The following is a 24,438-nucleotide window of genomic DNA, read 5'->3' on the forward strand; positions in this document are numbered from 1 at the left end:
CAAAGCGCGAGCCACCCTCGCGTTGCTTCGGAGGAGCTGTGGCTTGGGGCAACAGCCTGGCTTTGAGTCTCCCACTGCAAACCACTTTCTCAAGTCACCATCTATGTCCGGGCTCCGTCCCCGCCTCACTGGGGTGTCACGAGGACCAAGTATTCCCTGCTGAACAGCACGACGTCTGAGCCAGTAAGCTCTCCATCACTCCTGTGGCAGCTAAGCAGGATGCGTGAGGGCGCACAAGGTGTAGCGGTAACCCCAGAACCCATACTGACCCCCACTGGGACCAGCCACACCTAGCAGGGCCCCGAGGGCCAGAGGGCCAGCAGCTGGAATAAACACCCCTTGTGACAACTAGCCTCCCTCCCCCACACCCCATGGCGGGCTATCCAGTCTCCCTCCAGCACCATGAGCTTTCAAACTCCTACTTAAGCTGTCCCCTGGATGGCTCAGTTAACTCAAAGAACATGTCTAGGGGCCGCTGGGTGGCTCAGTCAGCTGAGCGTCTGACTTCGGCTCAGGTCACGATCTCACGGTTTGTGAGTTCGAGTCCCGGATCAGGCTCGCTGTCAGTGCAGAGCCTGCTTTGGATTATCTGTCTCCCTCTCTCTCTGCCCCTTCCCTGCTTGCACTCACTCTCTCAAAAATGAATCTTTACACAAAAACGGGTCTAAAGACCAAGAATGGGTCTAAAATACACTGGTCCGGAGGGCCGATGCCCAGAATGAGGGAGCGAGGGCCTCCTTAAATCCTCTCCTCTGTAAGAGCAACAAGATTACCAGCAAAATGGCCAAAGTCACCTTTCTCTGAACTCTAATCTGAGAAGGGTCTATTCGAAGAGTACATACCCTTCCCCACCTTCCAAACGCACTTTTCCTCCCAATAAACCAAAACTTCCTTAAACGGACCCATTCCTGAAGGTTAAGGCTGTAAGACCTGAGCAGCCCACCCCCTCATCCCCGTTGCCCCACCTCCCCCCACCCCCGTCCTGGAGGCCTTGCTCAGGGGATCCTGCCACATCACTCGTCACCCCAACCCATCCCCCCGGGAGCCCCCATCTTGTCTGGACCACCCTGGCTTTGGTCTCTGTTCATCCACCACCTTCTGCCCACCTCCAGGCACCACAACCGTGTGGTTCCCTCCAGTCAAAGCTGAAAGCCACATCTGCACACCAGGCTTTGTGACTGTCCCCAAACTAGCTTGAAGGCTCCCCCACACCAGTTTCTGTTCCAGGGATGAAGAACTGCACAGAAAAAGGGAGACTGGGCGTGACCCAAGTTGGCCCACGTCATAGCCAACTACTGCTGGGACTTTGGACTAGCGGCAGCAGAGACCGCATGACAGCTGGCCTTGGGTCAAGCTCGGTACCAGCGGGGGACACTGCCATGATTTTACTTCATTTACTTCCCTGCCTTGAGGTGGGGTCCCAGGAGCTGATCCTACAGAGGAGGGGCGCAGGCCGCCAACCACTCACTACCCCCGGCCGGGGAGAGGGGCCGCAGCCTCTCCCTGGGAGGATCGCTTCAGTGTGAAAGAGCTCTGGGCAGCCTCAGCTCTCCAGAGACTCCTGAAGGGCGGGAAAGCCCCAAGCCACGGGCCTGGCCTGGGCCTGCCTTTGCCCTAAGAGGAGGGGCCGGTAGATCAAAGCTCTCCCCACGTAGGGGGATATGGCTCCTACCACTGCAACGCATTAAATAACTGCAAAGATCTACTGAGAACACCCAAAGACGTCTGGAAACCGGTGCTTTAAACTCAGGCCTGGCTATCTGAGATACTCCTGAGGGGAAGCCAGAGGAAGCTTGGCTGCCACCTTGTGGGGCAAGGAGAGGAAAAAGCTGGATGGAAATCTCTGGCTAACCGGTGTCCTAAAAGCCCTGGGTGTCCTTTAGACGGGCCCCTCCAGGCCACCGCACACAATCACCTCCTCACTCCCCACGCCAACCCTTCTCAGCATGGAAGAAATGGACTCAAAGCTACAGTGTATACAAGGTTTATAGAAGTTTAAGTTACTTTCTTAAATCCCACAATGCTAAAGCCAGTCTAAAAAAGAATCAAAACACACCACTGTAAGGTAATTCAATGTTTTTTTTTTCTTTTTTTTTTTTTTTTTAACAAATTTGTACAGGGAAGAAAAAAAAAAAAAGAAAAAAAAAAAGCCCCAATCACAATCTATAGCACACAGTCACCCTGTCCAGCCAGCACCCAGGAAGCCACCTGAGGAGCTGGCCCAGGCAGGCGGCTGTAGTCCACAGAAGGAACTTCTGCTCACAGATGATGTGGGTGTGGAAAAATCTTGAGTTCCCTTTGTTCTCCAGTGTATCTTATACAAAATATTACATTTTTTTAAACATATATTTACAGAGTTTGCACAAATAGAAAATGGATACAAATTACAACCAGGCTTGGCGAGATAACAGCTTCCCTCCCCCAGGGACCAAGGCCAGAGGTATGACTGCTTCGTATTTACATATGCATTAAAAAGTCTGCCTTCTGAGAGACCTAGATGAAGTTTATAAAAACTGGTTAAACATCATAAATTCATTTACGACAGCTGTACAAGTAATCAATGCCGATTAGTGATTTCATGTCTTGCTCCCTGAAGAAAGATTCTGAATGAAGTAAAAGAAACCCTCTGAAGCAAGCAGCACAGCCCTCAGCCAGTGGCTGCGGTGGTTCGGTCTTGCGGAGGGAGGGCGGGGGACGGTGGAGTGCAGGTGGTGGAGGACAGCCCGGCTGCCACCCTTTCTAATTCGGCTTTTTGTCTTGTTTTGTTTTTAAAGGCTTGGAACCAGGTTAAGCCGACTAGCTCATTCAACACCATCCTATGGCTTTGAAAGAACCCACGGTTCCCTCCTTGTCAACGTGACTACAGTACAAAAAAAAGAGAACTTTCCGGGGAAGATAACGTTTGTTATTCTGATGTAAAGTCTTTGCCTTAGCGCCAAGCCCAGCGTCACCAGTGCAAGAGACTCCGACGAGGCCGTGGGGGGCGGGGGTCAGAGGCTTGCGTAGTAGCTGTCTACCCACTGAGCAAGTCCTCGCTCCACCAGCGACCGGTTTATCAACACCGCCTAGAAAACAAAGTTCCCTTGAGAGCTCTGCCCACTCCACCCCGGGGCCATTTCTCAAGCCAGCCCCGGGGTTCTCCCTCTCACAGTCCCAGACAACCAATGCACGCGACAGGTCCAGGTCCGAGAGAGACAGGGGGCGGAGGCAGGACCCCTCTAGGCCAACAAGGGGCATTTACTTAATGTTCTATTGGCAGGACGACAGGCTTTTCAATACACTGAAGAAATCTGAGCTTTAATACCAAGAAACGCAATGGAAAACCCAATGGAAGAGGTCTAGATAAGATCCAGGAAGGACCGCTGACATTTTGTCGTGGGGCCTGTCTGCGCACGGCAGGAAGCCAAGCAGCACCCGCTTGCTGGCCTCCACCCGCTAGACGACACTGGCATCACCACCCCCAGCTGTGGCGACCAAAGACATCTCCCGCCATCGCTACAGGTGCAGGCTACAGGCCTATAGTTTTCTGATGGTCTCAAGCGGAGACAAGAGCAGAACCAGCTCCAAATCAACCCATGACTGCCGGCCAGCAACTTAAAGGAAAGAACAGAACTTACTTCATTTCCAACCACACTCCATAGCTGAATCAGAGGAAGGCCAGTCGGACTGTAACTTGTCACCTAGAAAAACAACAGAAAAAAAGCAAGCATGTTTAAAAGCTACCCCATGCACCCCTCCTCAGCCCAGGGCCCAAGCCACAAAGGAGAAAGGAATTCAAAGGTCAGTTCCCAGGAATCCAAGATCCTGGATAAGAGAGGCCAGGAGGCTGTGCCCACGCCAGGCAGGAAGCTCCTCACACAGCCCCCGTGCGGCCTGGCCGCCCCCACCCACACACCTGAGCCAGCAGTGCTGTGTTTCCCGTCATCTCGCTCATAGCTGCATCGGCCTCAGGTGAGAAGTGGTCATCATCTTTAGAAGGAAAAAGAAAAGCAGCAGGTAGGCTTTCACCAAGGCAAAGCATTGTCATGACTTACACAGCTTTTCCAAGAAGATGCCTCAGGTGCTGCCGGGCACGTGACAACTTCCTTTGGAAGAGCCGCCTGTGACAGGGACACAGGCCAAGCCTCCACGGGGCTCCAAGTGGACACACTCATAGGGTCTCCGCTATAGGTCACCCACCCACCGCAGGTGGGGCCCAAAGGGACAGAAACCCTGCCTTCAATGGGAACACCGCTGCCACCACGACCACCACCTATTGGCGTGCTGACTGGGCTGAACACGTAGATCTTCTTCCACTGAAGCAGCAACACCCTACGAATGCGATGTTATCCCCACTTTCCAGGTGGGAACAGAGAGACTAAGGTGGTGGCTGAAGTCGACCAGCCCCCAGAGTGGTGAAGGTGGGTTTCGAATCTAAGCAGCAAGCCATGGAGGCAGCCCTCGTTGTCGGATTATAAAGTTATGCACAAGGACACAGCCAAGGCAAGAGGTGGTAAGGATGGGAGAGGCAAGTTCGTGAAGGTCTGGGAATGCCTTTGTGTTTGGGAAGGTCTGGGAATGCCATGACAGGGAGCATGTCAGCTGGGCGGGACTGTGGAGGTGGGACAGAAATGGAGAGGGATGCTGGACAGAGCAATAAGGAAAGGAGACAGGCCTTGCCCAGCGCTCTAGCTGACAGGAAGGACTCTGGCTAGACTGTAGTGCCTCTAATGCACTTCACTGCTTTAGACAAGAACAAGATTAGAAGAGTGTGGGATGATCGGACTATTTATTACCTACAAATAGAAAACATCCTGGTCATCGACAGCTGCAACTTGACCAGCATCCACATATCAGTTCCTAGGTTTATGTAATTTCCTCAGCTGCCCTGAAGGACAGGTACTATCCCATTTTCCAGATGGTTAAAAAAAACAAAAAACAATGGCAAGGCTAACCAACTTGCCCAGGACCACTGTTAGTCCCCTACCCTCAGGGGATGCAGTTAGTCTAAGATACCACACTGCTCGGTGCTGGCATGGTCCCCACAGGGCCTAGCTGAGCAGTGCTGTGGCCTCAATGCCTGCCCTCAACCACACATGCTAGGACTCTGGGTCTCAACTAGGTTCTGGAAGGTGTCTGTGTTTGCAACCTCTCAAGGTCGGAGGTCTAGGTAAAGTCCACAACGGTGGTCCTGAAAGGTGGGTCCAGGGCCAGCAGCACTGGCATCACCGGAGTACTTGTTAGAGAGATGCACATCCTTGGGCCTTGGCCCAGACCTATTCAATCAAGAACTCCGTCAGACGCAGCAATCTGCATTTAGCATAAGCCCTCTGGGTGCAAAGGAAGGCGCTCAAAGAGAAAGACCCACTCTCAACAACTGTTCCCACAAAGCCAGAGGCCTCGACCGTTACCTGACAAGGGCATCACGCTATCCAGAAGGACCTCTGCTCCCTGGAACGGCAGGGTCACAAAGTCGGACCTAGAAAGGTAAGGAAGGAACCCTGTTTATGAACCTGAAGTCTGACTCTACTCCAATACCGATCTTCTGCTTCGAGCTGTGAGCCCCCCACGACCCAGGATGAAGCGAAGCAGAGGCCTCTACGATGGGCAAGGAGGCCGCGGCTCCCTGGATGCAGGCCACCTCCCTGCTGCAGCCTGACCTCAGAGGGACTGCTCACATCCAACTCCCAGAGGAGCTGCTTCACTTGTGTCCTACAATACCCGGGGACCTCCTCCTCAAGACAGGCCTTTCTAGCTCAGTTTGACTGAGGCAAGCATTGCAGTAGGTTCCTATCAGACGCTGCCAAACCAGAGTAGGCAGCAGGAGAAAGGGTCAACCTACGTCCCAGGCTTGGTAGAACTGTGCCAGCTCTGCAGAGATCACACAGCCCCAACACGCATGGCATGCGCTCGTCGGAGGAGGGTGGACCCACCGGATCTGCCGGAGCGCGTCCACTTTCACTCTCTTATATCCACCGTAGTCCACGTAGCGGATCTCCACTTCATTGCTTTCCTCGTAGGAGGCCACCACTTGGGCTCTCCACCAGGCACCGTCCACACCGGGGGCAGCACAGATGACCGTGACTGCAGGGCAGGAAGAGAGCGTGTGGACAGTCCTGGCATACGACAGGGCACCAAGGGTCCCCAGTCAGTGCTACCCACCTCCCCACCTTACTTCTCAGAGTCCTGTGCCTCCACCGGGCAGGGGAATAGCAAGGAGCCCCCACAGCCTCCCTGGAGCCCGAGACTGGCCAAGGGAAGGACCTAGATGTGGGAAATTTGGCCTCCCACATGCCACCCAAAAAGCTCTGCAGACCAAAAAGCATTCTTCCAGATCCATCTACTCTGAAACCTACTAGAGCCTGAGATAGATAAGGATTGGCCAGAAGAAACCAAGTAAAATCTAAAACTCAGGGAAGGGGGATTTATATTCTTAAGGGAGAGTCCCAGAAAGAATCAAAAACCTCCAAATGTGGCAGATCTCACTGGCCTGGCGTCTAGGGCCTGTTCCGGCCCGTGACAACTCAGAAGTTGATCAGAAGTTGATCAGAAGGGGACTTGCAGGCTTAAGCCCGCTTCTTCTAGCCTTTGCTTCAGGAAGTTGCTCAGAGCACACGTGTCCCTGGCAGCCAGCGGTCACCAACCCCTGCCTGTAGCAGCAGGGCCAGAACAAACGGAACTACAGGCTGAGGGCCTGCACACTCAGTTGACCACACTGTGTCCTGACCTTGACCCTTAAGGGGAACCCCTGGCATAGTCACTCAGACCCCAGTTTGGTCTTCACTGCTGGATTGAGGCAACAACAGAGACTCTGATGAAAATTAAATCCTTATTTCTGTGATCTCAGTAACTTCACAGATCTCTCAAATGCCTTGAAGCCCCCTAGGGTGCTCCAGGTTAGGAGTCCCTGATAGCAATGGGTGAAGAGATGTTCTGACCTTGGATTCTCGCCAACATGGGCAACAAAGAAAATAGTGACAAAGGACAGACTCAAGACCACAAGTGAGTTTAGACCCCAGGACCCTGGTTCCTGCTCAAGTGTCACCTAGGCAACTCCCTCGACTTCAGAGGCTCAGTTTTCTCATCTGTCAAACGGAGATGAACCAACCCACCACAAAGGCCTCTTGCCCGTCAGGAGCTTCTACGAGAATCACCATCTGGATCAGGCTCTTTACATAGAATAATCCAACCCTAATTCCTGGAGCAAGCTGGCATCAGCCCCATTCCACAGATACATGGCAGAGCTAGAATTCGTGTGTTAAAACTCTACTCCAACCCCACGGGACTCTGTCAGCCAGTGGGAAGACCATTTCCATTGGGCTCGCTGGGTAACCCAGCCCACAATAACTCCATTCTGCTGGCAAGCACTCAGGGATGCTGTTCCCATGAAGGATCCCAGAACAGCCTCCTCCTGGGTCAAGACCAAGGGCAGAACAGGCCACCCCCAAAACCTCTCCCCATGGCCTGGCCAGGGCTCCCCGCTGACCCCAGGGCAGCACTTACTTTCCACCGGGGTGGGCAAGGTGGGGATCCCGGGCTGAGAATAGCACAGGTACATCTGCTGGTCCAGGCTCCGCAGTGCATGGAAGGTGGGGTGCGTGTGCTGCTGCACGAACAAGTGCCCAGCGTTGACCTGGTTGACCACGATCACCTCCACAGTGATGCCATCGGGGAGCATGAGCTGCAGAGGACGAGAAGGGGCAGCAGGCGCTGCAACAATCCTTCTCGGGTTTGAGGTAAGCCCTGAGGCCGCAGGGCAAGTCTCTGAACTGGCACCTCTTTGAAAAGGGCATGACAACCCAACACAACATGGCACCCAAATGGCAGAAGTTCAAGGAAAACTTCTTCAGCCATGGAAAGTGTGACACCTCAGAGGCCCTGTCCTGCAATGCCAACAGTAACCTCCAGAGGCGGCCTCGCCTCAGGGCTGGGCAGGGAGGAGGCAGCTGTGGAAACAGTGAGGGGCCCCGGGCAGGGTCCAGGCACCAGAGCCTCCGCTCCCCCCACCGCTACTTGAGACTGTAGCACCAGGGAAGGCAAGGGAATGAGGGGCCACTGAGAACAAGCTACCAGGGGATAAGAGGTGGGCAGGCCCTCAGGCCCCCCAGCCAGCATCTGTGGCCCTGCAGCTGATCCCAGGAGCTTCAAGTTTGACAGGCTCTCTCTCCTCCGCTTTCCTGCCAACAAGGACCCAACTGTTTGAGTCCTACTGTCTCTTCCTCTCTACACTCCACAGACACCCTCCCAAGTCCTTCCCACTCTGCTATTCGGAATGTAGATTTGCTCAGTGGCCAGGCCCCACATTAGAGGTCCTAGCAGAGGCTAAGCCTGGTCTCAAAAAGACTTGTCCCTAGACACTAATTTCCCTTACAGGCAACATCTAGGTGGGCCTGGACACAGAAAGATGTCTAGTCCACCATCCAGTCAGGTGGCCACACCTCTGGCTGAGAGTTCTGACTTCCCCACCTCCCCCGAGTGCTGCTGGTTGCAAGGTATCTGGGATCTCCTCTCCACACAGAGAACAATGGGAGGAAGCCCTAACAACTGCTCAATTGTGTATAATTTAAGAGCAGGTCTGGTCCAAGCCTGCTGGGAAAAATGCTATGATTCAGAAGTAAAGGACAGAGTGGGGTTCAGCCCACTCCCAAACATCCACAGAAGACAACAGGACCTCCATCCCCTGCCTTCACCCACGGCACAGAGATCTTTGGAGGGGCAAGATACAGAACCGAGAAGTCAACCATCCCAAACAAAAGCTAGGGAGGTAATTTTCTTGAAGAAGCACGTTCAGCCCACGTGTGAAATGCAACAGTCGTCTTTGGCCTACAAAACCCTACAATTCTTCTACTAGTGAGATAAAGCTCAAATAGAGCTGGAGGCATGTTGCAGGATCTGAGTGACAGGCCCCAGAAACGCCACGGCCCCCAGCACACAGAGGCCCCAAGAGGTCAGCTTTCCCTCCAAAGAGCCTCCGGGTTTCCACAGCCTGGTGGGGAGAATTTCTTCTCCTTTAATAATCTAGGTATTTCCCATGAGAAGGGAAAGGGAAAGGGAATCCTTCACCAGGGCCATCACTAGGCCCGGCTCAACTAGGAGTAAGGAACACAAGGACCCATTACGAGCCCATCCAAGCCCACAATGGTGGGTCCCACCCAGGCCTCAGAGGGGTTAGGCTGTGACTCTGCACACAGCACCAGCTTTAAGGAGACCCAAGCCAACCAAGTGCACCCGGTCTCCTGGATAGACCATAATCCTTCCTAGGCAAATGCCTTAAAAACACAACAGGTGCCGGCCTGAGGAGAACCATCCCTCCAAGTGGGGACAGAGGCACGTCTGGCTTTGTACCAGCACTTCAGCCGTAAAGCCCAGCCCCAGAAAACACAGACTAGAAGCATAACTGAGGGGCGCCTGGGTGGCTCAGTCGGTTAAGCGTCCGACTTCCACTCAGGTCATGATCTCACAGTTAGTGGGTTCGAGCCGCACGATGGGCTCTGTGCTGACAGCTCAGAGCCTGGAGCCTGCTTTGGATTCTGTGTCCCCCTCTCTCTCCGCTCCTTCCCCTGTCTCTCTGTTCCTTCCCCACTTGCACTGTCTCTCTCAAAAATAAAAAAATAGAAGCATAACTGAACTGACCAGAGGAGGCCAGAGGTGACAGGTCAGAGATGTCAACGAGCTCTTGGCCTTGTGGGCCCACAGTCGGGAGTTTCTTATTTGGGGCAGGCTGGGGTGAAAGGAAGGCAAGAGGATCTGGTCCCCCAGGCGCATGCTCACCCAGGAAGTCATTGGAAGAGAAGGCAGTGCCAGTGACGGCAGTGGGGGAGCGTAGATATTGGTGAGGTTCAGTTCCTTGAACTTCTTTCCAATCAGGTTCAGCGCCTTGTCCACATGATGCTGAGAGCCTAGATAGGGGTAAAAGCAGGAGAGCCAGTGGGTAGGACAAACTGCAAAACCAAACTCACACACAACCCCCACTCCACCAGACTTTTCCCAGAGCTCAAGTAAATCTTTAGAGTGCCAAACAGCTAAGTTCTGCCTTAAGAAGAAAAGCATCTACAGAGGCTTGAAACCCACTGACCTTTCAAATGGTACCTCTGCCGCTGTGTCCATGCTTTGAATGCAATAGGAGGCTAGCAGATGGGAAAGGCCCAGCCCTCACCGACCGGAGGGGAATCCCGTTCTGCTCTGCGAGGGAGGCGTGTGAGGCAGCGGGCACTATAAGGCCAGGACCCCCAGCCTGCCTGAGTGCCCATGCCTCTCCTGGCCAGAAGATCTGGGGGAGGGAGCAGAGGCCCCTTCAAGTACCTGAACTGGAGAGGAGGGCTGAAGATCACCTGGGATGATCAGCGTTCTCTATTTGGAGACTGAGATCCCAAAAGGGGAAGAACTGGGACTCAAATGCTTTCAGGCAAGAAACCTAAACAAAGGGTGGCAGGTGCCACTGACCTTCTATGTGGCAGATCTGGATGTTCTGGGTATAAGGCAGGGTTGAGATGTAGATCTTGGCACCAGACGTTTGCTTCAAAAAACTCACATACCGCCCCTGCTTGCCAATTAGCCGACCAACTAAGTGCTGAGAGAGACAGAGAGACAATTGGGGGTGTTAATGGGAAACCAACTCCCTGCGTTCCCCAAGACCTACCTTTGTTTTACACAAGGTCAAGCTCAAACATATTAACGGTTAACATGCCAGCACTCATTTGCCAGGCACTGCTGTAAGCACTTACCATGAAACAGATACCTTTATCACTGTTTTACAAATTAACAAGCTCAGAGAGGCTAAGTAACTCACGCAATATCACAAAGCTACTAAGTGGCTGAACGACACAGTCTGGCCCCCAGGACTCAGCAGTTCCCATTTCTTCCTCCGACAACCTGGCCTACATCCAGAAAGCTGCAAAGCAGCATATTCTCCTCCCAAATCTACACTAGATGTTTCACCAGCACAAGCACGATTTAGGACTTCTCTGACCTCTTCAAGTCTATCTGGTTTCTGACCTCTTCAAGTCTATCTGGTTTCAAAGATAGAGGCTCCGTTTGAAAGTAAAAGTCAAAAGAACCCTTGGGCTTCTGCTGCCAATTGATAGCGGGCTGGAGCCTTCAGAGCACGAGGCTTGCAAAAGTGCCCAGCATGCCAAGAGTTCAAGGCAGACAGAAGAAGCCAAACTTAGCCATGATGTAAGACAAGCTCGGAGATGATCCCAAACGACCCCACCCCAGCAGAGCCACAAAGGACACAGTCGCTCTGCACCCAGAGCTGCCTGGGCGCACCCTTTGCAACCACTGAAGAAGAGGGCAGGATTGCTATCAGGGTCACGGCAGGAGAAAACACCAAGGGAGCCAGCACCCTGGGGTCAAAGCAGCCCGCCTGACCCAGAGTTCAAACCAAGCCAAGTCTCCACGGCAGCAGGGAGCTAAGCGCCCAGGAGAATTCAGCTGGCCAATTATTTCTGAGCCCCAGAAATAAACATCAAGATCAAGCTAATAAATTGTAAGTTAGAACAGCAAGAAGCTAGAAACCACTTAAGCACCCTGGATTTGGGGACTAGTGAAGTAAACTGACGTTCACACAACGAATAACGCAGTTAAAATTATATTTTCAGAGAATAACACAGGAAAATTAAATTGTTAAATATTTAAAAGCATTAATTAAAGCAACATAATCTCAGTTTTGTTTAAAAACCACAGGGTGCAAGACGAGAAGGAAATAAAAGTCTTCACAGTCACTCTCAGGGGTGAGACTAGAGCAGCTTGTTATTTTCTTCATACATTTCTATACTTTTCAAGCTCTCCGAAATACAGACTTATGCTGTGCTCAATTACCAAGTCTACTTTGCGCTGGAGAGCTTGGGCAGAGCGCAGTGAAGGGACTCCTGCCTGGCCCACATCCTCAGTCTGGCTTTTGTGGGCATCTCAGATGACCTGAGCCCCAGAACACACACACAGGACAGCCCCAGGGGGGAGCGAGCGGCCTGTGAGTCTGAAGCGGACAAGAACAGGCCCCTCCTGAGGGCGGCTGAGGGGATTCCACCTCACAGCAAGCTCTCCGAACCGTGGCAGAGTGTGGCACTCCCTTTTCCCTTCAGCCTCTGGCTCACTCAGGGACTGCTTTGGGTTTACTGTCCCTCCCCCTAAGCCCCATGACCCTGCAGCCCTTACCTTTGGCACCTCGATCTCCCAGATGATGAGGTCGACCTTCTTAGGACTGGAGCCCGCTTGGGCGTTCTGGAAACCGTCAGTCTTCCTGGGGCCACAGCAACCATCCACTGAATCCATGCTGTTCCTGTCCGATCCTGCAGGGGAGGAAGCGGCATACACAGACACACAGACACCAGCTAAGAGAAGTCAATAATGCAGAACTTCCCAACTCACATTCCCAGGAGGCCCCCCGCCCCACACCCCCTCCTCAAGCTTGGCGGCTGTCAACCCGCAGTCTAAAAGGCTCGGAACGACCCCAATGAAAGGAGAACTGGGGGTGTAGATACACCTAATTTTAGCCTGTCGCTCACAGCCCCACTTGCTGAACTGGCAGCCACGCCCAGCCACAGCTGCCTGAGCAGAGACAAGTGGTGAGCTGGGAAGGGGAGCCCACGGGGCGGGGGAGCGGGCCAGCAGGTCCACACGGTCCCAGGAGCCGGGTATCAGGTGCTGGCTTCCACGGAGACCGACCAGTCACAACTGGCCCACACCCTTCTGACTATGCCAGCCCCTCAAACCAAGAGACTCTAAGGCCCCCAAGGCCCCAGGCCTGGGCTCAAGGGCCATGACCTTCAGCCAGGCAGAGCTAGAAAGAGTCTACCCTTGAAGGCGCCATTCTCATCCTATGCCACCTGGGGCCTACTGGAAGTAGACGGAGGAAGGCGGCTCTCCTTTCCCTCTCTTAGGCCTGACCTGTACAACTCTGAATGCCCTTTGGGCTCATGGTGGGTCTTTAACCCCCGGTCAAAAGACTGAACTGAAGTTCATGCTCCAGACAACAGAGCAGGAAGCAGGACCCTGAGATCAATGTGGTCTGCTCCACTCTTGCTCAAGAATGTGCCAGGAGGCCATCTCAGAAAAACGGGTCCAGACCAGCTTAAGAGGACTCTAGCTTAAATATGGACGACTCAACTGCCAGAAATAGATCGCTCCTTAGAGTCTACTAATTAGGTTATTATCCACATGGTTTTTCCAAACTCTGGACATAATCCTTTGCCAAGCAATGCATGTACTGTCTGGATGCAGAGCAAGGCTTAAAAGAGATTCCATTCCCAGCTAAGGAAGAATCACCTTGAAAGGGACTTCATCCTTCAACATCAGGGGCTCCAGCCTCTCCCGAACAAAACAGGACTGGCTGGTACCGGCCACCCCAAGGACACCCAGAGGTGGCTCAGACCACACAGGACTCCAGCAGGCTGTGCTCACAGGCCAGCTTCCTTAGCTGGTGGTCCCAGCCCCGCTCAGCCTCAACTTCCTCACGCACAGGGAGGGCCGTGCACCAAGGTGCAGATGTGGGGGAGGCGGGAGCCTGTGCTGCGCACAATGGAGTGCTGGGCAAATGGTACCGCCAAGTTCGAATCTGTTGTCCCCACACTTCCCCACCATCACCACGCCCCATCACCGCCTTCTCTTCCAAAAGGCCTAAACACGAGGCCTTCACCGCAGCAGAGTAGCCGCCAGTCAATCTAGAGGTGGCATGACACGGCTGGCAGGCCTGTTAATTTGGCCGAGGGCCAGCAGACAAAGGGAAATTCCTTTATTCTTAAAAAAAAAAAAAATTGTTTACCCACTTTAAGATCTTTCTTATTAAACAAACAAGCAAACAAACAAACGATTTTAACATCCCTGATGTTAGGATGCATCTTACAGTCTCTGGCCTTGTACACTCATGATCACAATGAGGAGTTTTTTCCTTTAGAGGTACATAAATCAGCAGTGTCAAAGGTGACAAAAATGTGCTATGATGAAAGTCCTGCTGCAAGTAGTAAAACTCCCAGCAAAGACCCCCAACCTGCCTGGAGCAGAGAGGGTAGGGACTGGCTCCAGGGCAAGCAGATCAGAGACCCCCACGGGGGAGGGGATCTTCATGGCCTCTTTCCGGGAGATAAATGAAAATACCCCAGGGTGGCTGCAAAACCAGGGTCAGGAGCTGCTGACCTGTAAGTTAGCGGTCTGAACTGTCTACGCTGGGGTCAGCACTTGAAAAACCCAGTGGATACTTGGTTACCAAAGTGCCCCTCCTTCCCGGGGTGGAGCTGCGGCCGCACGGAAAGGAAATGGTGGAGGGCTCTGTGCCGAGGAACAGTGGCGACAAGGCAGGAAAGCGAGAGCCTCCCGCAATGTCAAAGCCGTGGCCGCTCCCTGGGCACTTACCCGGTAAGAGCTTCTGGAGAAGGAAGGCAGGTGAAGACATGGGAACAAGCACATGATTAAAAGGAAATCAACCATTCAAAAAAAAAAAAAAAAAGCTCACACCCACTCTTGGTACTTTGGAATTAAGCTAAGGAGGCCTCTCCATTACAAAAACCTTTAAGAGGTTGGTTTAAAAGAGAGAAAAGAGGCACGCTGAGGTTAATCAGCGAAACCAACTTTGAGCTGGCTCCTTCAGGAGGACTAGGGAGGGTCCCTGGCTGCCGAACCAAGTTACAGCTCCTGGGGCTTTGGGGGGCTCAGGGCAGCCCAACTTCTCAGTTACCCACCACTGCTGCGCTGCACCCCAACCTTCTGCAGGCCAGCCGGGACACAGAGTCGAAGAGCATTCTTACTGCAGAAGCAGCAGAGGGAGGCAGACCAGCAGCCTTTGGCCACCAAACAGACACCCGGCCACCCCATCCTCTAGGTGAGGGACGCCCAAGACCCTCCTACCTCCCGAATGATCTGCTTCCGCATCCGCGGTCCATCCATCCTCATTCCCCAAGTCAGATAGCTCCCCCTTCAGCACCCCATTGCTGAAGGGCACAGTACTTTCTGGCAGCAGCGGGGTGATGGCCTTGTCCCTGGGGCTTGAGTTGGTGTCCGTGCACAAGTCTTCAAGCCCTGAAGCGCTGATGGAATCTGAGCACTGCTCAGAGACCACTGAAGGGACATTCTGGCTGCTGTCAGAGGTGCAGGTGACACATCCGGTATCTTCCACCAGGACACGTGCCCCATCTAGCAACTCCCCCTGGGGGACGGCAGGCAGTGGGCAGGGGGCCAGGGAGATGTGGTGTGCAGAGTTCTTTGGCTTCTTGTCCTTGCTGGGGCTGGACAGAGGGCTGCTCAGGCAGCTCGCGTAGGTCTTTGGTGGTGGCAGGTCCTCCGCGGGCGGGCCTGGCAACAGGAGGGCGGCGTCTGACTCTGACACGGACACGCGCGAGGCCGCCTCTGCCTCAACGGCGGCCGGAGCTGGCTCCTCGGCCTCTTGCCCTGGGGCGGTTTTCTGGCAGGCTGGGGCGCGGCTCTCCTCCTTCTGCCCGTGCAGCTGCCCGGCCGAAGCCTGATACACCCGACCTGCGATCCTGTCCATGGTGGTGGCCAGCACCTCTTCGGTCGCCTCCAAGATCACTTTGGAGATGATCTGGTAGGCAGCCTGCTCAATCTTCTCATTCTGCTCCGCGGCGCCCCCTGTGCCCGGCTCTCCTGTGCGGTGTGCGTCACAGGCTCTGCCACTGGCCCGAGGCACCGGCGGCTCGCCGTCCTCCGTCAGCTCCACGTGAGCCGACCCCACGAGGCTGCTCAGCAGCTGCCCCGCTGCGTCCTCCTCGGCCTGTGGCGGGCGGCCAATCCCCTTCTCCCCGGCACCTCCCAAGGGAGCCAGGGTGGGCAACTTGCTGGTCTGTGATTCAGAGCCACGCTCCCGGCACAACACACTCTCTTCCGGCACATTTTCTGCTGACACCGCGTCGCCAGTGCCTTCCGCCCCACCCGTCTCTCTTGGCTTCTCTTGGGGGGCCGCAGCCTGGCCCTGCCCACCCCGCCCCGCCGGCCCACTGAACGGGGACTCTTGCTTGCACACCTCAGCCGCTTCGCGGGGGAAAGGAACACCTTTTGGGGTCAGAAGGGGACACTCAGGAGGAATGGACTTGGCTTCTTCATCACCCGTCAGGGCTAGTTCCACCTTTGTACTGTCATCTCTGCGTGTTCCCGGTCGAAATCTCACTTCTGTGCTGTTAGGAAGGCTGCCTGAGGACTCTGACCTGCGACAGGCTGGATGTGCCCGCAGCAAGGCTGGGGGCTCGGCGGGAGGCTTGCTCAAGGTGGACAGCTCTTTTTCCGCGGGCAGCGCAATGCTGGGGGGCATGGATGCTACTCCAGGATGGGGGTCCTCCATGGGGAGTGGCTCTTTGATGGCATGGCCAGCCCTCAGCTCCACAGCGCTGGCCTCCACCTGTCTGTCCTGGCTGCTGACATGCTTTTTACGAGAGAAAAACCACCACCAGCCGAGGAGTGCTAACATTCCAGGCAATGCCAAGGGGAAAAGTGAACGGAACTGGATGGCCATCCTGGAGGCCTGAAGAAATGATACCTGGAGAGGAGGAGAGAGATGCGATGAGAGCCAGGTAGGGGGATCCTGATACCACTGCACAGGAAAGACAACCAGCTACTCTCTCTCCCTTTCCCTGCCTCTGTAAGTGACATCCCTCCTCCTGCTCGCACCCTATGTGTGATCCACTGGAGGCAGGTGGGCAGGGAGAGATGCCCCCTTCTGCTCCCTCCTCCTGAGCACGCTCCCTTGAAACAAGACAAGCCTTCTCTTGGGCCCAAATCCCTTCCTGCATCACTCCTCAATGCCAAATTCTATGCTCCCCCAAGGGGATAGTGTGTCTAGTGTTTTAGTTCCCTAAACTCCCGGAACACTTATCCATTCAGATGACGTTGGAGTATTTTTAAATGCCTGTTGAAATTCACATGTATGTATGTCCCGCACATGCACCCACAAAATCATGAGTCAATGAAACCGTTATGTAGCAAGAGGGAGCTGGAGCAAAGGATGAAGAAGATTTCAAAAGGATGAGGGGGTTGCTCCAGGGTAAGAGACCAGCAAAACATACAGTGGCATGGAGATACAGGTCATGCTTGAAGAATCAAGTTGCTTAGTGGACTCGATGAGGGTTCTGGGGCCTCACTGTGGAGTCTGGATTTTATCCTGTAGGCAACAGAGAACCAGCGGAGGTCTGCAAGGCACATACACCAAACTGTTACCAGGTGATTCTGGGAGTAGGATAAACAGCATATCAAGTGACAGGAACCTGGAGACCTAAGTCAGTTGGATCCAGGCCAGGAGAGATGATAAGGGCCTAGACAGAAGAAGGTGGTAGACGTGTAAAGGAGATAGGAACCTCAGTTTTCTTCATCATAAGACGGGGACACATCTCATAAAGGATGGTTGATATGAAGATTAGCTATGTATTAAGTGCTATGCAAAGCAGGGTTAGCTCTCTTTAGAGGTATGTGACAGACTTATTCCAGAATGCTTATGACTCAGTACCTCCCATGCCAGTAAATTTTATTCTGTCTGCAAAAATCACAAGACGTCTTAAAACCAAAACTCCTCCACTGATACGGTGAATTATACCTTAATTTGGGTTTGAGCTTTGTTGCAGAGACAAGTGTAAAGGCTTTAACAACTCTTCCTGGTTTAATTATGTTAATGGTCTCTGGCAAAACCAGAGCACACGGTTCCCAGGTGGTTCTAAAGTTCAGTGGAGGCTGGGGGCCACTGCTGTAGGACCTTACTTCTTCAAGTGCAGTCTATGGGCCAGAAACACCGAGCATCACCTGGGAACCTGCTACAAAGGCAACCCCAGCCCAGACCTGAATGACTAGCTGCATTTTAACAAGACCCCCGGGGGATTCACAACCACATTACAGTTTGTGAAGGAACACTGGGAAACATCTTCAGCCCCAAAGTGAGAGGGTGGGGAAAGCCATAAACCTTCTTGCTAATATCTGAAGTAAATCCATGGGATTAGAAAACACAAAGCAGAAGCTAAGCAGTGGCCACACTCGGAAGACCCCATGAATCCCTCCAGGCAGAAGCTTCAGTGATGTTCCTTACAGCTTCACATTCAAACACAGAACCTCACTAGATACTCTCCCTTGCATCACTCAATCTTCAACCACCTGATTTGGAAGGTATTGCCATCATCAAGGTTAAAATAGCTCAATGTAGGGGTACCTGGGTGGCTCAGGCGGTTGAGCATCCGACCTCGGCTCAGGTCATGATCTCACCATTTGTGAGTTCGAGCCCCATGTCAGGCTCTGTGCTGACAGCTCAGAGCTTGGAGCATGCTTCTGATTCTGTGTCTCCCTCTCTCACTCAAAAATAAATAAACGTTAAAAATTAAAAAATAAAGCCACCTGGGTGGCTCAGTCAGTTAAGCTTCTGACTTTGGCTCAGGTCATAATCACACAGCTTGTGAGTTCAAGCCCTGTGCTGACAGCTTGGAGCCTCAGGACTGTTTCGGATTCTGTGTCTCCTTCTCTCTGCTCCTCCCCCACTTGCGCTCTGTCTCTCTCCCTCAAAAATAAACATTAAAAAAAATTTTTTTAATTTAAAAAATTAAAAAATAAATAGCTCCATGCAGGGTTGCCTGGCTAGTTCAATTGGCGGAGCACGGTACTCTTGATCTCAGGGTTGGGAGTTTGAGCCCCACGATGGGTGTAGAGATTAAATAAAAACTTAGGGGAACCTGGTGGCTCAGTCAGTTAAGCATCCAACTCTGGTTTTCAGCTCAGGTCATGATCTCACGGTTCCCGAGTTTGAGCCCTACCACAGGCTCTGTGCTGACAGTGCGAAGCCTGCTTGGTATTCTCTCTCCCCCTCTCAAAATAAATAAATAAACTTAAAGTTAAAAAAAAAAAAACTTAAAGGTTCAAAATCATATAACCAAGGACTGGAACTCAGGTTCTACTCCACATTAAGTCTGGAAACCCACTCATGTCTTAAGAGAATGAGGCAATGTATGGGCCAAGGAGGGGAAGTTCATACTGCTCTTAAAAGGTTAAGGGGTGCCTAGGTGGCTCAGTCCGTTGAGTGTCTAACTTTGGCTCAGGTTATGACCTCACTATCTCTCATGAGTTCAAGCCCCACATCAGGCTCTATACTGACGGTTCAGAGCCTTGAGCCTGCTTCAGATTCTGTCTCTGTCTCCCTCTCTCAAATATAAATAAACATAAAAAAAAAAGTTATGACCATACCTCCTATGACCTAAAAACACCACACCTGAAATCTTTTTTTTTTTAAAGCTTATTTATTTTGGAGAGAAAGAGAGAGAAAGAGGGAGACAGAGACAGTGTGTGAGCATGCAGGCAGAGAGAGGGGGAGAGAGAATCCCAAGCAGGCTCTGTGCTATCAGCATGGAGCCTGACATGGGGCTCAATCTCACAAACCGTGAAATCATAACCTGAGCCAAAATCAAGAGTTGGGTGCTTAACCGAGACACCCAGGCATCCCCTGCAATCTTCTCTTAAAAAAAAAAAAAAAAAAAAAAGAATAAAAACAGCTCTGCACAGAGGTCTATATAATGGTCACTGGGGCATCATGTGAAACAATTCTTGGGAAATCACTGCTAAACACACTGCAGAATTCATGGACATGCCAGTCATAGAGAAGGGGATCTCATGTACGGACATGGAAACACTGCTGTGAGACACAAGGTCAAACCCGGACACCACTTGTGTGTGCCGTCTGTGCCCAGACAACCCTACAGGCAAACCAGGAAAGACACACACCAAGCCTCTAGGCTGGAAGGGTGGCGAAGGTTTTGTACATTGACCCTGCATCCTACAACCTTACTGAAATCTTTTATTAGTTCTGATAGCTTTTCGGTTTTTTAGGTTTTTTTCTTATCTGCCAATATAGTCTTCCTTCCAGGGAGAGAGATTTTGAAATTTCTCTCTCAGCAGTTCTCCAACTTAGTGGCACATTAGCATCACTTGGGAAGCTTTTAAATTCCCAAGGCCAAGGTGGCACCCAAATCAATTAAATCCGTATCTCTGAGGGTCAGATCAGGGCACCAGGTGTTTCTTTTTCTTTTAACCCAGATGATTCCAATGTACACTCAAGTCAGAGAACCACTGTTCTGGAACAATGTGCTCGCCCCTGAAAAAGTGGCAAATTACATACAGGCTATTTGCTTTGTATTCAATGTCTTCCACATAAAAATAAATAAAATCTGAGAAGGAATAGAGGTCATGGGGGAAGGATGCTCTCAGGATAAGGGAATATGCCTACCACATGGCCTACTGTCAGTCCCACCCACCAGGTCACACGCAACGGAAAGTGTGGCTGGGGTCTGAACCCAAGTTCTCTTCTTGGCAGTCAATTTAGGTTCTGATTCCTTATTAACTAGGCAATCCCATTTCTACAGGGTTTTATAGTTGTGATTCCCACAGTCTTCTACCAATTCTCTGATCTCAGGAACAAGATTACATGGAATGGGGTAGAGAGGAAGATGAAGAATCCTAAAAATTAACCCACAGAGGGCAGTTTCCCTGTTTTACAGATCAAGGGCCCAAAGCCAAACTCAGTATGGGGTGTGTGTGTGTAAGGAGGGAGTTGCTAACCAAGATACAAACCGTCTCTAAAAACAGCTGGGTGGCTCAATTAGACGTCTAACTCTTGATTTCAGCTCAGGTCACGGTCTCACAGTTCATGGGATTGAGCCCGAGTCAGCACAGGGCCTCCTTGGGATTCTCTCTCCTCTCTCTGGCCCTCCTCCTGCTTGTACGCGCCCTCTCTGGGAGATGCCTCCAACCCTTTGGTACTAGAAGTTGATCTCAAGGGTCCAGCAGTTGACCCCTGCCCCGCCTCCAGAGATCCCAGGAACTGGCTAGAAGCAGAGGCCCACACTCAAGCATACACTCTCAGCCTGCTTTGGCCAGGCACCCTAGTTGATCCACACCACAACCCAGACTCTGGCTCCCCCATGTCACTATCCCCTAGTCCCCATTTCGTCCCTTCTGTTCCCAGCCTAGCTTACACTAAACACAGAGACCTGCACCTGGGAACACAACACTGCTCTGCAGCTTGCCAGAACACCTCTAACGCTTGTACACCTAACCTTCCCCGTCCTGCTTGTTCCCCACCGACTGGGGCTGAGACCCCAAACCTATCATCCACAGCTCCCCCCAGACAGTCAACTATAGCTACTCACCTAATCACAGCTCAGAAGTTTCTGCACCATTTCCAAGCCAGATGCCTCCTGCTATTGTGTCAGTAGGACTCCCTAGAAGGTGTTTAACACTGGTCCCCTGAGGCTATGTCACCCAACCCGTGAATACTGAATGCCCCACCTGGATCCCCAGCGCCCACCAGTTACTGCCCACCACCCCCCCCCCCCATGTCTAACCCAGTACCCAGGAAAAGCCCTTGTCTCCATGAAATCTCCAGGACACAGGAACTGCCCAACTGAAATGCTGCAGCAACTTGAGAAAAGAGGTGTGATATCCCCAGACAGGAGAAGGCACGCCTGGTTTATTTTTCCCTTGCCGCCTGGGGACTGTGATTAGAGATATTAATCATCTCCACCAAGAACAGAGCCAAGGGCCCGGGGGATCAGCAGCCACCCCACCCAGAGGAGCCTAGCTGGGACTCACTGAAGGCACCGCTACGGGGAGGGGACTCACAGGGATCACCGGGTGACCAAAGCCCCACTTCCCACCAATCAAGAGAAGTTCCTCACTTCCTCAGCCCTTCACTTCCAAGAGTCCTCTGTGAGCCACTCTCACCCCAAACAGACTTCTTGTGAATCGGTAGGATGCCATTTTCCCTGCTTTACACCATTGGAGAGGCCTAGACGGGTGCCGGAAGACACGGCAGCCTTTCCCGAATTCTCAGACAGGGCCGCCCTCACATGTGCATACACACATATGCCCACACGCACAAGTGTGCACACTTCAGCCTTACGAGGCTCTCTGCTACCTTCCTTTTCTGGGAACACACTCTCAAGTTGCTCTCCTTGCCCTGGTTTTGTTTTGTTTTTGTTGTTTTCTGTAAAAAAGCTGAACTTCTCAAGACATAAGTGGCATTTAACACTGCAGGTCTAAAAGCCTTCACACGCACAAACTAACTGAAAGCAGCCTTCTCCCCCACGGTCTCCCCCTCCAGAGGCCCCAGACACTCAGGCAAGCCAAAGGAAAGCCTTGCAGAAAGATGCAGAGCCCTGCCTGAGGGGTGGTGGGGAGGAGAATTGGCTATTTTGAATCTGTTGGAATTAAATAGCTGCCTGCTTATTTTTAGCAGGTCCATTTGCCCGGGAATAGATGCACGCTGGCTGCTTGCCCAGTGGTCACACAGAGCTGAAGGCGCACGTGTCTCGGCCCTACAAGGCCTTAGCATTCACCTGCTCGGTCCAGGTTCTAAATGGCTTCCTTTCCTGGGGCGTCTAGCTGGCTCAGTTGGTGGAGGATGCAACTCTCAGTCCCAGGGTTGTAAGTTTAAGCCCCATACTGGGTTGTGGAGATCACTTAAAAAAAAATAAAATAAAAATCGGGGTGCCTGGGTGGCACAGGCAGTTAAGCATCCAACTTTGGCTCAGGTCATGATCTCACCGTATTTGAGTTCGAGCCCCGCGTCGGGCTCTGTGCTGACAGCTCAGAGCCTGGAGCCTGCTTCCGATTCTGTCTCCCTCTCTCTCTCTCTGCCCCTAACCCATTTGCATTCTCTCTCTCAAAAATAAAATAAAAACATGACAAAAAATTAAAAATAAACAAACATTAAAAATAATAAAATAAAAAATAAAATCCTTAAAATGATTCCTTTCTCCCAGAGGAAACTGCAGCTTCTCAGAAAAGCTTACCTCTGGAGAAGTAATGGCCTCACTCCCAGCACCGATGACCAACTCGGTTACTGCAGTCTAGAGCCTTCTGCTAAACAAGAAAACAAACTTCTGGGAAGAGTACAAACAGTGTTGGTCCCAGTGACTAAGCCCATTTGGCTACAGTTATTGTGGAAAAAGGAGTTGTGTGTAATTAATTGATGGGAAAGTTGATCACAAAACAATCACTTAGGAGCCAAGTGGCTATCAAGCCAGAGTGGACCTGGACCTGGTCAGTGAAGCCACATCCACTCGGCATTCTGAGCAGACTTTTATATACCCCCTAGGTTGAAATCTGAACATTTCCATTATTCCAAGGTTATATGTTCACATTATCAAAGACGGTCCCCCAGGTGTTCAAGACACTCCATCCCTAGAAGAATGCCCAGCACATCAAGTTGTTGCTGAGGGGCTTTTCCCCTTGAAGGAGGGGGGCGGGAGTGAGGGGGAGGGAGTCTTCAAAGGACAGGGAGTAGTTACGTGACCCTGAACCTGAAGCCCAGCACCTGCTGCCACTGCATTCAGAGCACAACAGCAGGTTGTGGGCACGGTCAAGGTCAGGGCCACCCCCCTCACCCCTCCCCCCAGTTTGCTAGAGGAAGACCACACACACACAGAGGTCTTTGCAAGACCACCAAGAGGGCCTCTTGATTTCTACAGCATGTGTTTACCTAATTCCTTACAAGGTTGAAGTTATATACTTACATTCACGTAATAATTCACACATAAATATGTTTAAGTTGCAAGAAAAAGCTTCTGTCCACCAGAAGCTCAGTGCATACTGAAGAATTTCTCTCTCTCTCTCTCTCTCTGTCTCTCTCTCTCTCTCTCTCTCTCTCTCTCACACACACACACACACACACACACACACACACACACACCTGCACACGCTGAGCCCAATTTCAGAAGTGGGCAAACAGAACCCCGAGAAGGCCATCCCAAAGGTGGCCGGAATTTTCTAAGGTTGCAACACTGCATTAATGACATAAATTAAGATTCTAAACCCAAGATGCCTTTGGGGGTGGAAGGGAACAGCAAGTCCCAGAGAGAGCAGAAGTCCTGGAAGCCAAAGCTGAAGAGCTGGTAGAGGCCAGACAAAAGGAGTCTGACCTTTACTGTCAAGGCAATGGGAACAAGTTGCAGCAGCTGCAACATGGCCAAAGCAGAACAGGTCACAAAAGGCAAAGGCCTGGGTGTTCCCCAAGTGACAACTACAGTCCAATATTGGCAGCTACTTTGTCACAGGGAGCTGAGCACTCGAAATGCGATCAACATAACAAACTGAACTCTAAATTTTATTTAATATTAAATTTAAATAGCCACATACAGCAAGCTGGTAGCTACCTACTGGACGCGTAGTCCTAGAGGGTACTCCCAGAAGCCCCAAAGCAAACATGAGAGCTAGAGAAATACTGTGACAGCCAATGCCTACCTTGATGGGCAGTGTCTGGGGCTGCTACTGAGGATGGGGGATGGTGGTAGGCTGGGCCACTCGCACTTAGCAGCATGGCTGGGGCCCAGGAATCAAAGTGTCAGAGCCATGCCTCAGGGATGTTGATCTCAGCCCAGTCCTGATGTTCAAGGGGTTGTTGCCTTCATCCGTAGGGGGCCCGTGTGAGCTGTGACTCGTGTTGGCACCCTAAAGATTCCCAATTAGCTCACAGTGGGGCTATGAGGTCCTGCC

General features: G+C 52.2%; 1 protein-coding gene across 3 annotated transcripts; it reads right to left on the bottom strand.

The window, feature by feature from the left end:
• Positions 1–2,422: 2,422 nt before the first annotated feature.
• Positions 2,423–24,401, bottom strand: AKAP1 (A-kinase anchoring protein 1). Of its 3 annotated transcripts, none has more exons than XM_042966108.1 (13): positions 24,187–24,400; positions 22,737–22,806; positions 16,986–17,108; positions 14,821–16,459; positions 12,136–12,269; positions 10,423–10,549; positions 9,751–9,878; positions 7,483–7,660; positions 5,913–6,063; positions 5,391–5,458; positions 3,896–3,969; positions 3,618–3,680; positions 2,423–3,065 (listed from the first exon to the last, which is right to left on the bottom strand). In XM_042966108.1, the coding sequence occupies exons 4-13, from the start codon at positions 16,433–16,435 to the stop codon at positions 2,991–2,993; spliced, it is 2,613 nt and encodes an 870-aa protein (XP_042822042.1). In that variant the 5' UTR covers positions 16,436–16,459; positions 16,986–17,108; positions 22,737–22,806; positions 24,187–24,400; the 3' UTR covers positions 2,423–2,990. The 3 variants fall into 3 exon arrangements, with proteins under 3 accessions (XP_042822042.1, XP_042822041.1, XP_042822043.1); XM_042966107.1 differs by having other exon boundaries at positions 12,136–12,311; XM_042966109.1 differs by lacking the exons at positions 2,423–3,065; positions 3,618–3,680; positions 3,896–3,969 and having other exon boundaries at positions 5,913–6,095; positions 12,136–12,311; positions 24,187–24,401.
• Between the last annotated feature and the right edge of the window lie 37 nt (positions 24,402–24,438).

This window comes from Panthera tigris, chromosome E1, assembly GCF_018350195.1.
Source record: "Panthera tigris isolate Pti1 chromosome E1, P.tigris_Pti1_mat1.1, whole genome shotgun sequence".
Classification (NCBI taxonomy): domain Eukaryota; kingdom Metazoa; phylum Chordata; class Mammalia; order Carnivora; family Felidae; genus Panthera; species Panthera tigris.

Coding starts and splice junctions, on each gene's coding strand:
- AKAP1 (XM_042966107.1), bottom strand. CDS start 16,435: ATGGCCATCCAGTTCCGTTCACTTTTCCCCTTGGCATTGCCTGGAATG. Junction 12,312..14,820: donor GGAAGCAGATCATTCGGGAG/GTAGGAGGGTCT, acceptor GACTTCTCTTAG/CTGGTGTCTGTGTGTCTGTG. Junction 10,550..12,135: donor GGGAGATCGAGGTGCCAAAG/GTAAGGGCTGCA, acceptor TGTCTCTCTCAG/CACTTAGTTGGTCGGCTAAT.